General features: G+C 42.4%; 1 protein-coding gene across 2 annotated transcripts in view; it reads right to left on the minus strand.

Moving 5' to 3' along the window:
- Positions 1 to 2,917: 2,917 nt before the first annotated feature.
- The window catches only part of EVA1C (eva-1 homolog C), a 71,019-nt gene continuing 59,135 nt past the window's right edge, over positions 2,918 to 14,801 (minus strand). Inside the window, exons 4-6 of one of the 2 annotated variants that reach the window (XM_030579207.1) lie at positions 9,652 to 9,723; positions 7,639 to 7,728; positions 2,918 to 3,410 (exon numbers count right to left, since the gene is read on the minus strand). In XM_030579207.1, the coding sequence (XP_030435067.1) occupies positions 3,007 to 3,410; positions 7,639 to 7,728; positions 9,652 to 9,723 (566 nt within the window). In that variant the 3' untranslated portion in view covers positions 2,918 to 3,006. The remainder of the gene's footprint in view (positions 3,411 to 7,638; positions 7,729 to 9,651; positions 9,724 to 14,801) is intronic. The other variant, XM_030579200.1, reaches the window with a different exon arrangement.

Below are 14,801 nucleotides of genomic sequence, written 5' to 3' on the forward strand. Positions count from 1 at the left end.
ATCATGGCTACCAGCTGAGTTGTGGAGAGACTGGCCTCGTTTGTGTTCAATATACAAAATATCCTTGAATAGGAAAACGTCTGGTCAAAAGTCAAATGTTTATGGAAGAAATAGAGGGACAATAGTCAGACATGTCAACAGGGCTCCTTCAACTGTGCTGATGTTAACTAAAAATCTAGGTTGAAGGACTAAGCCCAGAGCTTTGGAATGCTGTCAAATGGGGTCACGTACAGGGCCAAACAAAGGAAGAGACAGCGAGAGGTTGGGAAGTAAAAAGGTTTGAAGAATGTTCAACTGTCATGAAAAATGTGGTGGGCTGAGGGGGTTTCATTTCTAAAGTAGCCTAAATTACAGCTGTGGAAAGGAAGTGCGGGGTGCTGAAATGCTTCAGCGGGATAAGGGCTCCAAAGGACTCTGGGGCTGCTTTGAGGCAGTCTATGCATTGCAGTACAGCACATTGGCCAGATCCGCAGCTGGTATAAATCAGCATAGATCTCCTGATGTCAGTGAAGTTGCACTGATATATATAGCAGCTGAGGATCTGGCCTCCTGTCTTTAGTCCAAACTTCAAGCTGTTCCTGGGAACTGGTTTTAGGGCTGAGTCAACTAACAACAATGAAAACATAAACCCGGGTCTAAGCTCTCTCCTTACACTTGGCTGCAGATGCATCTCTCTCAGGCCAGGTCTACACTTGAAACTGTTATTGCTTGAGTACTGTCTCTTAATGGTACGATATGTAGGGTTTTATACTGGCAAAAACCATCAGGGCAGATACAGTGATGCTGGCATTAAAATGCTTTCATGGTACAGTTTATTTAGTGTGAGAAACTGGTATAAGCTATACCGCCAAAAGCACTTTTTTGCCAGCATCGTGTGCCTCTATACTAGGAGGTTTTGCTGATGTAGCTGTACCAGACTAGCTGTACCCACAGATCTTTCCTAGCATAGTGCAGAGAAGGCCTTAATCTGGTCAAAGAACTACTCCCATCTCTTCATAGGCAGGGTAAAGTTAATGAACCACAGCTGCTGCCCTGAGTCAGCTGGAATCAGTCAGCACTTCCCTGTGGGCTAACACCTACTTACAGGGTGGGTCAACAGAAAAACCTGGCCTTCTCAGGCTAAAATAAAAATAAAAAAAGTCTTCCACTTTGCAGTTCACCTTGCAAAGACCAAGTAATTCACTAAATCTTTTCCAAACTAAAACCTATTACAGAAATGCATTAACCATAATAACTCTGCTGTGGAAAGGGGGCTTTCAAGTCCCAGCTAACAAAAAACTAGTACAATCTCAAATTTACCCTGTATTGCATGCTTAACACAATGTGCATAATTTGGAAAAGTGGCCTAGCTAAATGAAGTGGGTTAATGTCATCCTGTCCCATCTCCTCAATCTGTGTTCCTTCCCTTAACAGGGCACTAATCAGCATTCAGCTTTTCCAGTTCAGCATTTGATGGCTGCTAAGCCAGTTGAGCAAGTCCTCCTTCTCTTTTATAACTTTTCCCCCTAACTCAATGTTGAGTTTAAAGCAAGCCATATTTTTTTCTTTCAGAGGAGTCATATAACTACATTGTACATGGGGACTGAACAGGGACAGCACAGTGACCTCATAAGTATTACCACTAGGAAGTGACATTTTTCCTCCTTTTGTTCTGCTAGGTCTCTACAGACTGTAGTTTAAATATTGGAGACATTCTACTTAAAGGCAGGAAGGCCGCATTTTCAATGTAGATACATTTCTGATTTAATTTTCTGTGTGATTGAACTAAATCAAACATGATTAGCCCATGAACACTTTTGAAGTGAAGATTGTGACCTTTATCAAAGAGCCTCATGGAGAATAACTTGAAATCAAGTCAGCAGGCTCTAAAAATATACATTAGCAAAAATGAACTGAAGTCAAATAAATGGCCATAGGACTCACAAAAATATTTGTCTAATATGCTACCAATCCCAAGGGGAGGAGGGATTTATTTTGGATCTTACAGAATTAAAAGATTGCTAAACTCAAGGACAGACAAATGTAACAACTCAATATGCCTCAGGTAAGTCCTCTGTGACACTTTTCTCAACAGTACATGACACTAAAGGTCCTGATGCCAGTTTACACTTTTTACCCATGTATAGCTTCTGGGCAAGTGGATTCTGTTTTTTCAGTGGGGTGGGCATATGTGCCTGCTACCTGCATGCAGAAAAAAAAGCCAAACTGTGACGATCCTTCTCATATTGACTAGCACCTTACTCTTGCTATTGAAATCAGTGGGCCTACTGGGGGAGTAAAGCTTCAGCATACATCAGGGACTCATGCTCCAGGCCTGTGTGCATTCTGCAGGAGCATTAAGTAGGGTTTGGCTAACCATGGTTCTGAACGAATACAACACACTTTTGAGAAAACACATGACTCCACTGTGGCTTAACTTCAAGGGCTCCCACATTTTGTACCTCTTTTGCATACAACCCTCAAGAACGAAACCTGTTATCCTGCCTAACGCTAGCAGGATTTTAGCTCCAGCTATACTGAGCTCAGTTATATAGTGGTTTACTGGGGGGCAAGGTTGGGTTGGGTTGGGGCACTAGCAGAAGGGCCTCAGAGAGCCCCGGATGGTTTTGTCTAGCCCTGCCTTCTTCATTAATAATACAAATATTTTACAGTGCTATAGCACATGGTTGTTCCAAAATACTGTAGAAGCCTGCCCTAAGTAACTGTTAACTAATAAATGCCATGTCCTTATGGAACACAAATACCTAATCCTCTATTATGCTGCTTCATTACTTTTCTTTCTGCAAAGGTGTGTGTGTTTTCCAATTATTTACAGGAATTCATCTTCAACTAGGCCATTAAACAAACTAAAAATCCTTGCAGAATTTGTTCCACACTGGGTTAGGTAGTCAAGGGTTTGAAACAGTTCTTTTATTATTCATATATATATTTTTTACTTTACAAATAATTATATATAGTTACACATGTCCCTTCACAGAAGGTACATTAAAAAACAAAAAGCTTGTGTCATCCAAAATAAACACTTTGTTGTTCATTAATATAAAACGGACTGATATTTCTAGTAGGAGAAATATCCAAACCACTGTTCATCCAAATTTCTTGCATTATCTGTTCTCGGCGCTCTATCCTTTCAGCCAGTTCAGCTGCTTCTGTTGAATTATAACCCGAGTGATATGTCCTATAAAATCCTGTTAGCTCATTTGGCAAGTCTGAATCTGAAGAATCTTCCTCTTCTTCATCATCACTGTGATCATCTGCTTTGTCGCTTTCCAGCACTGAATGGTCTTTCATTCTGTGTAGTTTTGGGAAGTCGTTAGTGCATGACACATGTATCACCAAAGCACACAGTGTGAAGACTAAGCCCACACACACACTAGACACAAACAGGAGAGCAGCTCTTTCAGGGTGATCTAAAATTCAAAACAAAAAGCCAGACTTAAAACATCTGTAAACAAAAGCCGAGAACAGATATAAAAGTCAGTGGTTGTTTCCAAAGAGCCCTATGTGATGTTGGGTAAGTTTGGTGCTTTTTTGGCATTATCTGCCATGCAACAAAAAGTTTGTGTACTTGTCATCTGAATCCTGCCTAGTCAATTTCTTTAATGACTGTGCAAAAAGACTTGCCCCTAAAAGTGTTACACTGTATTTTATGTATAGTTTACTAGCACTCTTAACCACTGGCTGGTGGCCATGCATTCTTTTTCTAGCCCTCTTGCCATAGTGGGCATGGCCTGGGGAAAAGGGGGCATGGGCAGAGAGGTGCTGGGTTCTGGCAAACTCAGGTTGCCAGAATAGTCCCCCAGGCTGCTGCTGCCTTCATGACAAAGGGTACACCTACATGTGAGCTGGGATTCCTAGCTAGCATAGACATACCCATGCTAGCTCTGCTCCAGCTTGCATGCTAAAAATAGAAGCGCAGCCAGGATAGCAAGGGCAGCAGCTCTGGTTCACTGCCTGAGTACATATCTGCCCAGCCCCTTTGGATACATGTTTGGGGGATAGCCAGAACCATGGCCCTGCTCTTTTTAGTGCTCTAGCATAAGCAGCACTAATGTGGGTACATCTGCCTCAGCTGAGAATAGCATCCATTAGCTCAAATATAGATGCATTTGTAAAGCAGTCCTAAGACTGCTCTAAGCTGCCACTCAGGACCAGACGAATACATGCAATCTGAGTATCAGGGAAACACAAAGGTATCTTACTCACTGCAGCTTTCCCATCCCCCAAGCTGTCACATACCAAATGGCAAGTCCTGAGGATCTAAGCCATAATCAGCAGTCACTCCATCTCCAGCTGTGATCTTGTCAAATGTCATAAGTAAAGGCCAGGTGTGAGTCAAGAATGCCAATGTACAAGGGGGTGCAAAGGGCTACCCAAACCTCCTGATTCTGGTATATACAATCTGGTTCACCAAAGAATGTCATGCGAGGTCTCAAATAAAAGCTTGTATCACATTGGTCAGCAATAGCATTGTGAAATGAATGTACAGATAATATGTAAGGAGTTATGCATAGATACTAAAAATATGTTCTTAAGTCTGTGTCTAGAGATTAGTCACCCGCAAAGGTGAAAAACAGGTTCTCTCCAGAAAGGTTTATCATGTAAATTAAGTGTGGTATGTTTCACAATGGGTCTCCTATCACCAGTCTGGCCTGAATGCAAATAAAGGATGACAAGAATTTTAAAAAGAAACTAACCAGGAAGGAAAAGCATGTGGGGCGGGTGGAGGGGGCAGCAAAGAGAATTCCATCTGCAAGTACACATCAAATGTTTGCCCCACTATATTTGGGAGGGAAAGAAGACACCTGGGCACCCTTCACTGAGGAAGAAGAGGATAGCACTTTTGCTTCATGGAAAAAAAGGGGTCTCAACTGGGTTAGGTTGAAAATGCTGGAGTGAACTTGGGGTGAGATAAGCTTCTTTAGATAGAAGGTTAAGTTTTGTCTCTAGAAAGTGTGTTATGATTTTGTTTTATATGTAACCATTTGTTTCTGCTAGTATTACTCATTATCACTTAAATCTCTGTTTCTTTGATAAACATTCTTATTTTCACTGTAACTAAGTGCTGGAGTGTAAAGAAAAATGCTGGTGCTTAGTTGAATCTTACAAGCTGTTTCTCTGGGAACAGCAAGTATGATCGTTCTGTGAGTGTTCAGCGGATAAGGGGCTGGACACTGCCGGGAATGCTCTGAAAACTCAGGGGGCTGGTGTGTGCCATCCCTACCTGTACAGCGAGACTAAGGCCTGTGGAGGCCTAGAAGGTAATGCTTGTGCTACCAGAGGCTGTTGGTTTCAGAGAGCTGATGCACAGCAGGCAGAGACGCTGCTTCACGATTGAGGGCAAGTGCTGGCGAAGTGGCTCACAACCCTGGCGTAACAGGGTTGGCATCCACCTCTCACATATGCCCCCTTCTGGGACAGTATTTCTGCAGTCTTTCCATTTATGGTGACACATCAATGGTGTCTCAGGTGGTTTATTAGTGATTCAGCCCTCTGGCCAAGTCACACACACTGTCTGTATGTGAAACAGAACAAACCACCTCCAGGGTATACAGTCTTTAGCTTGCCCCAGATATGATATGGGCCATACCCTCAAGGCTTCTTCCCTGGAGACACTGACTTTTTGTGGCCCTCACTGGGCTCAGTCCTTACTCAATCCCAACAGCCAGCCAGGAGATCCTTCTTTGCTCCCCAGGTCCCCACTCACAGACTGTCTTGGGCTCAGTCCCCAGCAGCAACCCAGGAGCTCTCTCTTGCACCCCCAGTCCCTTCCCACACTCAGCTGTCCATGGTCCAACATCTCTTTCAGACAGTCGGGAACACAGTCCTCTCTCCTCCAACTCCAAGCAGCAACTGACTGCTGCTCTGTTCTGCACCTCCTTTTACATGCCCTGCTGGGCCCTGATTGATTGCTCTTTGCAGCCTCTCTCATTGGCTCTTTCTCTGCAACCACTCTTGGCTCCTTGGAGGACTTCTCTTCTGCTCCTCTTTGGGATGGAGTGTGGCAGGACCCTGAGGCCTCCAGTCACACCCGGGCACCCTTGAGGAGCATCACGTCAGGTCAGTACGTGTATGGCAGACCTCTAAAGCAAAGGTGTGCTACAGGAAGGTGTGATGGTGACTCAATAATGAACACTCTTCTGTCTGACTCACTATTTAATGACTTTTCCAGTACAGTGCTAGGCGACACTGTGCTGCAGCAGTGTCATGTTTCAAATGTGTTGTAAAACCAAAGCCACAATTGCTTGTGCTCAGTTACAGATCCCATAACCTCTTCTGAAACAGTAGAAATGTTGGCTCCAGAGCTGCTCTCAAATTTCAACTCGTAGTGTTATATTCTATCTGCCTACATCTTTTTCTGAGTTTTTGGTTAGCTGGTGATATTGTTGTTATGAGCTGGGTGATACCTTGTTATGGGTTGAGTTAAAAGCCCATTGAGAGTGGTAGGTGTGAACTCCATCCATCATTTAACATAACTGTAAGCATAAGCCCCACCGAAGGCAAAAAGTGTGTGTGAACCCACTCAGGAGTTTTTGGCTGAATACTGTTTTGGGTAGGGGTGTGTGTGTAAGAAGAGAGTCGCTGTAGTTAATCCACCTCCCTGAAAGGCAGTAGCTAAATCAACGGAACAATTCTTCTGTCCTAGCACTGTCTACACTGGGGTTTAGGTCAGTGTAGGTTTAACTACGTCACTCAAGGTTGTGGATTTTTCACACCTTTGAGTGATGTAGCTAGGTCACCTAACTTTTCAGTGTAGACCAGCCCTGAGAATGAAAGACTACCGAAAGGAGCAGCTGAAAGCTGAAGGTGGCTGACCCTGGAAGAAACCTGGAAAGAGGTTTTTGAGTTATGGGTGCAGGCTAAAAAAGCGCTCTTGTTGCTGGGAGCAAAAGAAGCTGTTTCTTGCTATTCGATCCCCTCTGCATTCAGAGACATAGGACATTGTACAGTCTTTGTAAATAAAAAAAACTGGACCAAAGAAACACCTATCACCAATTTCTGCTTCTAACTGGAATATCTATAGGGCCCCAAACTTTGACTAGCCACTCAGGTCTAAAAGGGGCAACATTATCTTATATTAATTTTCCTAAATCCTGCTCTGTAGTGTTGTTGGGTCAGAATTCCCACATCGCCAATGGTAGACACATCCAGCTAGACCATCTTAAAGATCTAGCTAGAGGTTGATCTGGGTGGCACTTAATCTGCAAGGAGGCCACGTCCCTTTGGAATTTGCCTTGATGACTGATGGTGGTGGTGGCAATGGGTCAGAATTCCTGTCATGTGCTATCCCAGAGATGGCTGATTTTTTAATTGTGCTTCAATGATCCTTATATACACAAACCAAAATTTCAAAAAATGGATTCCTAAAGATAGGCTCCTACATAAGTGCCCAGTTTTCAAAAGTGCTGAGCACCCAGCTGCTCCGATTGAAATCACTCATTTTAAAAATCTTGTCTGCAACCTCTAAAAGAGTTTGGGATCCTTCGGGCTGGAACATATTACATAGATGTCAGTTGCTATGTTATGATTGTCTCATCTTCCTGGTTGTGTGGTAATGCTCTATCAGCACAATTACTAAAAGTAACAGGATTACCAAAGACGATATAAGGAGGAAAAAAAAACCCAACATTTTCCTACCTCTAATGTAAGCAAATGTAGCCAAAGAGTTGCTAATAATAATTCCATCTTTCTTTGGAAGCTTTGATTCCCTGGGGTCAATGTTTATATCTGTAATGTGAAAATACAAGACAAATGCAATTAGATTATGTTACTCTTGATAATGCTACTAAATTCTAATTTTTCTTTCAAGTACACCTCTACCTCGATATAACGCTGTCCTTGGGAGCCAAAAAATCTTACTGCGTTATAGGAGAAACTGCGTTATACTGAACTTGCTTTGATCCACTGGAGCATGCAGCCCCCCACCTCCACCCCGAGCGCTGCTTTACCGCATTTTATCCGAATTCGTATTATATCAGGTCACAATATATCGGGGTAGAGGTGTAATTTTAAATCGAACAGGTCATCTAACTGAACTCCTGGAAAAATTTAGGACTGCCAGTATTATGGTTTCAGGGACTTTGCAAAACATTAGACCAAACCCATGATCTACAAGCAAAACATAATGGATAGTTAGAAAACTACAAAATTGTTACTAAACAGCAGCTATGATCAATCCCATTTAGTGCCTGAACCAAAGCCCAAAGAGGCCAAGGATTCCCAATGACTTCACTGAGCTTTCAATCAGACCCTAAATAAATCACTTCCCAAAGCAATCTCTGCAGTATCCTAGAAATGGTGGCAACAGAGGATGTGCGCTAGCCACACCATTCACTTTCTCTGCTGTTCACAAAATTACGTTTCAGCCTTACTCATACATGGCTATCCAGTCTGAAACAATCATATACTCACTGTTACTGTTCACATCTCTTGACCACAGTTAAGAAAGATGTACAATAGTTGCGGATGACCATAATGTGCCAGTGTCCCAGCAACGAAAATGTCAAAATGCAATACGTTTAAAGTTCTGTTTAAAGTGACTTCAATGACTTAATTAAAGATCACAGCTCATAGTATGTAGTGTAAGGGGATGGTTAGCAGATAATCTGTTTTTTATTTGCAGTTTCCCCTCCACCTTATTCCAATCTAAATTTAATAAATTAATAGACAAGAATGAAATATGCTAAGACAATAAGATTATACTGTGCATGGCTACTTCCCAGGGAATGAAAGTGGCCAGACTGAGAAGCAGCTGAGGAGACCAGCGATGAAAATTAACAGTTCAAGTGTTGCCACTCTGATTCTTGAGGAAATCTTGTGTTGATCAAGATTGCTTTTTTTCACAAAATCTTTAGCTCTGCATCCAAACAACCACATTGTGTAGCTTGTTTGGTTTGAACATGCAGTTTCAGGCAAATGACTTCTCCACACTTTAAGGCACCCCCTTTAAATATTCAGAAGCGCTGGCAGTGAACTATACTGCACATTGCGCATGTGCGTTCTGGAGTAGACCCAAAATTCCAGGCTGTGCCTCTGTAAAAGGTGGCCAGAATGAGGCAGTGATTGGCACACTAAGGTCCTGGAGAGAATGAGTAGCTCCTCACTTACCAGAGCCACTGAGCATCTACTGAGTCAATAGGTTCTTCCACAGGAACAGGTGTGGGAAGAAAGCTGTAACACCTCAGCTGCAAGCTTACCTGCTTCACCTCTCAAATTTAGGACCTAATCTTGCAATCCTTGCTCGAGCCAACATCTCATATTTTTACAGGCATTTGACCTGCTGGATTTGGCCCACAATAACTTATTTAATATCAGGCCCAGAATCTTGCCTTTGTTCCTGAATGGATTTCTCATTGTGAAATTCCCACATTACAGTATCATCACAATCTAATTGAACTCATTACAGTATCATCACAATCTAATTGAACACATCTAACAGAACTCATTCTATTGATGATAAAACACCTTTTTATTTATTTATTTATTTATTTTTTACAACTTTCAGGGGTCAGAGCCAGTTTTAACACACGGTTTTACTACTTCCCCCTCTAATTATTCTAATACAACTATGTCCATCTTTGATCATACATATTTCCTTTTTTGACTTAAAGACAAATGATGGTAATAAACCATAAAAATTACCATATTTACCATTGTTCTGCTTTAGGGAAGGATTTAGATTAGAAATCATCGGATCAACTGCTGTAAGTATGATTTTGGGAACTAAAAAGAAAAAAGAAAAATTGTATACCGTCAATTTTAAGACTGTTACACTATCTGAGTTGTTATCTTAATCACACTGCAAATAGGGGAAATTCACTACAAACTATGGCCCAGAATAATAATCAAACCCATTATTAGTACATTTTAAATGTGCACAAGCAACACCTTTATGATCACTGTAACACAAAAGACCAGGGCTGTAATTCTCTGCTGGCCTTGTCTACTAAAGAACATTCATACAGAGGCTCCAGTTCTGCAGCTGGATTCGCATAGCCAGATCCTTGTGCCTGCATGCAGCTCAAGTGCAGTCAATGTGGCTGCATGAGGGTGCTAGGGTCTGCTCTTCTGGGTTGGACTGAAGGACTAGGTCCAGAGTTTGTGCTCCCAGAACCACAGAAAGAGATAAATTTCTCTTGTTAACAAAAGATGAATCAAATGGAGAGCAGAAGTTTTCTTTCTTTCAGGGGCAAGATCTTGCTTTTTCTGCTCCTCTTCTTATGTTCTTGCTTGTAGTCAAAAGTAATAGATGCTAAAAGAAACAAGTCCTTGTTAAATCCCTTAGAGCCAGGTGAGAGCAAGGATCTTCTAGAGATCTGTCTCACAGGGCATAGTTTCCATAAGGCATAACTATATAATAGCTACATCCAGCTTTCTGGACCAAAAGGAAATACCAATGAACAGGAAATAATGAGGCACACTTTTGATAGACCTTAAATTGTGCCAATCACTGCTTTTGATGAGAATAGATCAAGTCTGTAACGGTTAGTAAAGAAATGTTTGAAGCCCTGTGTGATGTGCTCTGTAACTTTCCTGACTAGAAGTTTTTGTTCTACTTCAAGTGGTGGACCCTATGGGTATGCCATTGTGGCTGTGTGTGCACGCCATACGCCAGAGAACCCACAGTGGAATATAGGGACCACACAACTTGAAGAACTCCAGTTACGGCAAGGTAAGTAACTGGAGAGTGTTCCAGATGGAATGAGCTCTTAGGCCATGTCTACACAACTGTGCTGCTGTAGTGTAGATGCTTCATACAGCGATAGAAGGGTTTTTTCCATCACTGCAGCTAATCCACCTCTCTGAGTTCTGGTAACTATGTCAAAGGAAGAATTCTTTCATTGACTTAGACATAGTTACACTGGGAGCTATTTCAGCTAAGATGACCAGAAGTCCCAATTTTACAGGGACAGTCTCAATATATGGGGCTTTTTCTTGTATAGGCTCCTATTCCCCTTCCCCCTCCGCCCCCATTCCGATTTTTCACACGTGCTGTCTGGTTACCCTAATTTCAGTTTAACTACAGCCCTCTGAGGTGTGAACTTTTCAACTGAGTGACGCAGCTAGGTTGATTGAAATTTTAAGTGTAGACTAAGCATTGGTCTGAGTAGCCAGAGAACTGTTTCCTTTTAATTAACTTCTTTTTCTTCTGCTGCATTTTAGTGGATTTAATTTGGAAGCTTTCACACTCTTCTTACAGGGATTAAAATGATCTAAAAGGAAGGCACATTGTGTACATGTTAAGAGCACACAATTCCTGTGTCAGATGAATGGGTTCTTCAGTTATCCTGATCTTGGCACCTATTCTCTGTACTATACAAAGACAGACTGATGGAGTTTCACACAGATTTGGAAAATGGAAGACATTTCAGGTATGAAACAAATGTTTGCCAATAAACTGTGTAAAAGAAGATTGACAGGAACAGAGGGAGGTCCAGTCCAAGGGGTTGAAGTACAGTTTTACTCTGAAAAATAACTGTAAAAACAGCACTTCTTACTGCCCAGCCATTCTCCATAGGTGTGGAATCAAAGTCACATCTGTTTCCTTTCCTGGTAAAGTTTTTAAAGTAAGTTTTAGTACTTTTGACTCCTGTAAATACTGCAAAGCCAACATGGATATGGGAGCGTAATTTGGCCTCTATTTTGGCTTGTGCATTATCAGATTTGTTAACTGACTTCCAGAGGCAGAATTTTTATTATTGATGTGTAAACCAGAAAATGAACAGCTTGTTTTTCAGGTTCCAGGCTGAATTTGGAGGGCTGGCACGTGTACAAAAAAAAATAAAATAAAAAAATAAAATCTGTGCGTTCATTTGAAAGGCTGTGAGTCTGTCATGGAGATCACGGAAGTCACGGATTCAGTGACTTTCCAGGATCTCTGTGACTTCTGGCCATTGCTGGGGCAGTCTTGGGCCGCTGTGCCCCCTCCCCTGGCAGCAGCAGTGGGGGTCTGGGCTACCACCACCAGCCCACCCTGACACCCGTGGGTGCCCTGGACCACGTGCCACTGTGCCCTCCCCCAAGCACCCACAGGGGTCTCAGGCCACGCGCTTCCTGCTGCCAGCACCCGCGGCGCCTAGATCCCCCGGGCCACCCCCAGAGCACTTGTGGCACACCCAGGCCAGCCCCCTGCCATCACCCAAGATTTAGTCAGGGGTCTATAATACAAGCCTTGGACAGATCACAGGGCATGATTTTTTTGTCCTATGCCCATGACCTGTTCATGACTTTTACCAACAATACCCATGACTGAAACATAGCCTTATTCATTTGTAATAGCTGGTCTGGAAATAATGAGAGACACTAAACAAGGAACACCATGCTTCTGTTTTTATCAATTCAGGTTTTCAAAGTATAAGTGCATTTTAAATGAGATCAGGCAAGATATTCTTGGGATAACACTTATGATCAAAGGGGCCAAAGGCCTTGTGGTGTCTATTATCACAAAGGATGCATCTGTAGGGAGCATTTTTCTATGTTTCTTTTAGAGAGACTCTCAGGTGGTGAGAAAGAAGGAAATATGGAACATATTCTAAAGGGAAGACCCAGCACTGCTGAGACAGAAAAAAAAATCACATATTGTATTACATTTTTATTTCAGAGATCAGCTATTAAGATTTTATGACAGCATAAATCATTTATCTTAAAATTTTCAGAAAATGGGTTTTAGGTTTCTCTGGAAAGAACTGAGGTGTAAAACTAATACAATGTATACTACTATTTGATCATGCTGAGATGCCTTATCTAACAAAAACCACAAGTGAAGGATCTCTCCATCAGCAATCTTTGGTTTCTCCTAGTTTGGGAACTTTTCTCTTTCTAAAATAAGCAAAGTAATTCACAGCCAGAGTCCCATCTCTCTCTCTGTTGACTCTGAGTAGGGGAAGAAAGATGGATAATATTTTGTCTCATTCCTTTTTGTCAGCATAAGCAGTGTGGCCCTGATTCAGAAAAGTGCATAAGCACTTGCTTAAGTCTGTCTTTATTCAGCACTGCATTATGGGCATGCTTAACTTTAAGCATGTGCATAAGTGCTTTGCTGTATTGGGATTTAAGTAGGAAAATTGTGAATCAAAGGTGCTATAAAATGTAAATTAATTATTACTACAACAAGAGTGCATGAAAGAAAAGCCAGTTTCCTCATCTTTCTCTGTTAGTGCAAGCACACCAGTGTCAAAGCCTGTGCTACACCAAAAGTTCTATTCATTGTTGCAGTAATACCAGTAAACCCGGCACTTAAGTTCCAAAAATAAAGACCACCATCAATTTCCCATTGCTTAGCCAAGCATCCAGCAAAGCACTTCTAGAGTTTCTTCTTAACGGTTTCATAAATGTCTCCAACTCACTTGTCTTAAGAATCAGGTCTCAGTCTTGGCTCCACTGGACTTTGCTAAGAGGCCAGGCTCTAGAGCGAGGATGTCTCAGATCTCCTGTCTCCACAAAACAGTTTCCAAAATGAAACCTCAGCTCTTCTCTAACCAACCTGCTAACTGCTTCAAACCTTCATGAAGCCTCTGCAGAAAACTTCTCTCCTTCACCTTGCCCTTGAGGCAAACACCTCAGTTTCCCACATACTGAACAACAGTTACTTCTACTGAAAAGCCTCATATCCAACTTTCTTTTCTGACAACGGGGCCCTCATACTACCTCCTTCTTTTGTTCCTATGTCAACTCACCTCTATATTAGTGTATGTCTACAAAGCAGCTGGAAGGGTGCCAGTGTGGGTAGACAGCAGTGTGGCCATGGTAACATGGCTGACAGCTCAGGATAGCCACCTGAGCACAAGCCTGCCCAATTCCTTAGGTACCTGGCTTCCGTTGGCCTAGCTCCATTGCTCGGGGAGGGGGTGTTCCTACAGCAATGGAAATACTACTGTCACTGTAAGCAGCGTCTACACTATCGAGTTATGTCGACATAGCTATGCCACTATAGTCCCTGTAGTGTAGACATGGCCGTGGCTCAAATTAGCACACGTGAGTTACTCCACCTGAGCTTGCTTATCTTGAGTGAGAGTGACCACAGGCAAAAAAACCAAACAAACACTTGAGCTACACAGAGGGATTGGATTAGTGGAATGATTGGACAAGCAACTGGAACTCAGGCTATAGCATCCCCCACAGCATTACTGCTCTCGCGCCATTAGCATGAGTTTCAGACACCCCAAGCCCTGGCAGGCACGTTAGAGATTTTTATGTGTGGACAGGAGTTAAGATAGGTGCAAAACTTGAATTATAGATTGCACTAATGATGCAGTTAAGACAAATCCTGTATATGCATATAAGCAATTTCTTGTGTTAAAATCCTTTTTCTCTGATACTTTGGTACAACTGCTAAATAAAAATACTTTTTTAAAGAAGACTGTTGATCGCTATCACTGGTCACAGGTTCCCAATGGGAGGAAACCCTGGTGCTCAGAGCCCAGTCATACCTGTCACATGATAAGAAGTTGGTACAAGCTGAGTAGCGTACCTGGGTCCCAGCCAAAGAGAGGCACAATCACAAGATTCCACCCTGAGACAGGGAAAGACTTAAAGGACCAAACCCTGAGGTGGGTGCTCTCAGAGAGATCTGAAAGAGGACAGAGGTACAGCTAGCCCTGTAACCGGGACAAATATTGTCTATGTTAAAATCCAAATCTCAGGTGGGGGAAACCACCATCTCATAGAGGAGGAAGAGGTGAGAAGAAATTCCGAGGCAAGATCAGGAACATCTCTCAAAGTACATCCTTAGTGGGCTTACAGATGAGAACGTAGGCATTCCTCATCACTGATGTGCTATCAATTCAGTTCAGTTTGGCTGC

The sequence above is a fragment of the Gopherus evgoodei genome, chromosome 1 (genome assembly GCF_007399415.2).
Source record: "Gopherus evgoodei ecotype Sinaloan lineage chromosome 1, rGopEvg1_v1.p, whole genome shotgun sequence".
Lineage (NCBI taxonomy): Eukaryota > Metazoa > Chordata > Testudines > Testudinidae > Gopherus > Gopherus evgoodei.